Below are 3,095 nucleotides of genomic sequence, written 5' to 3' on the forward strand. Positions count from 1 at the left end.
GGCCCCGCCGCGCTGGACTGGGCGCCCCCGGGCCTGACGCGTCCCTGTGCCCCGCAGGTGTTCAAGGCCTATCAGACCGGTGGCTTCGTCCTGACGCGGGTCCTGGTTCCCGCCTGGATCATCCACTACTACGTGAAGTACCACGTTATGGTGTGTGCGGCCTCGAAGGAGACGCGAAGAAGGGGGTTCGGGGGGAGTGAGGGAGGTCTGGCTTAAACCCTGGAAGAAACTGTGTTGTGGGGAGGGGGGCTGATCCTACCAGCGGTCGCATGAAGGCTTGTATGAACGTGCTGGTTAAGGTTACTGCCTTAACTGTCTGTTACTGTCTGTTCACCGCATGTTTTTCCGTGCTTGGGCGGCGCAAACGTGTGTGTATTTTTTTGTCATCGTTTCTGGTAGTGACCATCTTTTGGCCATGCCGTGATCCGGAAAGCTGTGTCTGGATTTTTGCTTTCCAGGAGGAAGGGTGACCCTGGGGATAACCAGACTGCGGGGGTGGGAAAGGGGCATGGCCAATGCACTGACAGTGGCACAGACCTTCCACTTCTACAAGCTTGTCGTGCTTGGGAGGTGAAGTTTTATTAGCCTCAGATATTTCTTTAGCTGGGTGAAAGAACCCAGCTTAACGAGCCTTGTACTCAGTAGAGCTTGTGTTTTAGAAGGGTTCTTTTCCCCGTTTTGGAAATCCTTTGTACTTCATCTCGGTAACACTCCTTTTTCTTTACCCTTTCCCTCTTTTCTCCCCCTCCACTTTCAGAAAGTGCCGCACGGTGTCATTATGTCAAATCCACGGATATTCCCAGTAAGTCTATCAATACTTGTTTTATCTTCCAGCACTGTAAAACAGGCAGAGAAGGGGTGACCTGGGGAGACGTACAGGATTGTGCAGTAGCTGCAGGGAGAATTTCTAGAAGGAAGAGCTCAGTGCTGTGGGCAGGCTGCCCTGGAGCAGCACGGTTACAGTGTTTCTGAGCAGTTTCCATCCTGTCCTCAGAGCAGACAGTCCCTGTTTCAGTGTTACCGTCCTCTGTAGCAGCAAGCTTTCGAGTACCTGGCTGCCAGCACTGCCTATCCTGGGTGGAAAACATGAGTGTTCCGCTACAGGGATGCAGACCTTAGTTACTGCGCCGTAACAGCACCTTTGCAAAAGGGTTTGGGTGTTTGAAGTCTCTGTGAAAGTGTGATTGTTACAGTATGGAATGGCAGGAGATTGTTGGGAGGGGTTTGGCACTGAGCGTGTTAGTTCTGGCTGCACAGCTTGGTTCCAGGCGTCCCTGAATGTCCCCCGTGCCCCAGAGAGTCCTGTCACCCCCAGCCTGAGCTTTGGTTAGCGAAGCAGAGGGTGTCGGGTTTTTTGGTCCTGACTGGATTTTGGACTGCTCTGAGCCATTACTCCTTGCTTGGTGTCGCGACCTGGCGAGCAAATATCCTCCTACGAGTTTAGCTGTGCTGTTTCTGCCAGTTGCATATTTTTCTTTTGCATAACATTTGCCTAATTGTGCTTTATGTAAAATAAACCCATGGGAAGTTCCATCCCTAACAACCACATAGCAACTTGGGGAAGGTGACTTCAGCCACGGTACGCGCACGCAGCAGGTCAGCTCGGTAGGCCGAGGCAGTGCCCAGTGTTATAACAAACAGCTGTTGGGCATCAGACCAGTTTTTTGAGGTGCTACGTGCCCCTTCACGGGCTTGCCGGCTCGCCCCCGGGTGTGCTGTGGTGAAGGGGGTGGTGGGACGCGCACGCAGCAGGTCAGCTCGGTAGGCCGAGGAAGTGTTATAACAAGCAGCTGTTGGGCATCAGACTGGTTTTTTGAGGTGCTACGTGCCCCTTCACGGGCTTGCCGGCTCGCCCAGGGCTGTGCTGTGTGGAAGGTGGTGATGCACTGCTACAAGGCCAATACACATTTGTAAACCAAGATAGTCTCCAACTGTTTGATGGCTGTTCTATAGCTGGAAGGATGGGGGTAGAGCAAGTACAGGTTTTGGATAATTTGGCTGTGGTGTTATCTCAGCATCCTGGGAAACGTTTGAGTGAATTGAGTGTTCTGAGTGAGGGGCAGTAAGGTATTTCTGTCTGGAAGGGGGAAGGGTTACAGCTCAATTGAAAGTTGGTGCAGTGTGAAGGGAGAGGAGGGGTGTAGGAGGAGATGTTCACCATGCTCTCTCCTTCCATCAGGGCGACAGAATTTTAGAGACAGGAGAAGTTATTCCACCCCTGAAAGAAGACCCCAGTGAGCACCACTGATGGCTGAAGGCTGGTTCCCTCCTTCGGCGAACAAGGCGAGAACTGCAACTTCTTTATCTCTGCTATAAAAGAGTCTTTATTCTGCATCGCCTCAGCTTTTCTGTTATTTACGTTCTCCTCAGTCTGTGTTATTCCAGTTGCTACTCGTATGGGAGTTTCTTTTGCCTTTGGTGAGCTTTGTTGCTAAGTCCTGGTCATCTCCGACCCCCCTTCCTCAGCTTTTGATCTGACGTGGTGAGATCTGGCAGTAGGACAGTGCGGGCCATACAGTAGCAGGAGAGACGCTATAGGTACCCGGGAACTGTGGAGTGGGCTGCTCAAAGGAAGGGTGTCGTGGTGAATGCCTGCACGCACGCACCACGGCTGTCCTCTTCCACTCTAGCAAACCCTTTCCTGCCAGCCATTTCTCACAGAGACTTCCAGTGAAAATTGAGCTTCCACCTATGTTGGAGGATCATAAAATCACGAAGTGGTTTGGGTTGGAAGGGACCTTAGAGATGATCTAGTTCCAGCGCCCCTGCCATTGGCAGGGGCAACCTCCACTCACGACACGTTCTGCTAGACCAGGTTGCTCCAAGCCTCACCCAGCCGGGCCTTGAACACTTCCAGGGATGGGGCATCCACAGCTTCTCTGGGCAACCTGTCCCAGTGCCTCACCATCCTCTTCAGGAATAATTTCTTCCTCATGTCCAATCTCAATCTTCCTCTTTCAATTTAAACCCATTACCCCTTATCCTGTCACTCCCTGCCCTTATAAAAAGTCCCACCCAGCTGTCTTGTAGCCCCTTGACCTCAAGTACCTACTCGAAGGTGCTATAAGGTCTCCCTGGAGCCTGCTCTTCTCCAG

At 52.3% G+C, this 3,095-nt stretch overlaps 1 protein-coding gene across 1 annotated transcript; it reads left to right on the forward strand.

Annotated features, from left to right (window-relative positions):
* Positions 1-57: 57 nt before the first annotated feature.
* Positions 58-2,248, forward strand: NDUFB6 (NADH dehydrogenase (ubiquinone) 1 beta subcomplex, 6, 17kDa; the record flags this gene model as incomplete). Its single annotated transcript, XM_010157784.1, has 3 exons — positions 58-150; positions 758-802; positions 2,180-2,248. Coding segments are annotated over 3 exons (207 nt in total), but the record flags the coding sequence as incomplete, so codon positions are not given.
* Positions 2,249-3,095: the final 847 nt, after the last annotated feature.

Source organism: Eurypyga helias, unplaced genomic scaffold (genome assembly GCF_000690775.1).
Source record: "Eurypyga helias isolate BGI_N326 unplaced genomic scaffold, ASM69077v1 scaffold46848, whole genome shotgun sequence".
Classification (NCBI taxonomy): Eukaryota; Metazoa; Chordata; class Aves; order Eurypygiformes; family Eurypygidae; genus Eurypyga; species Eurypyga helias.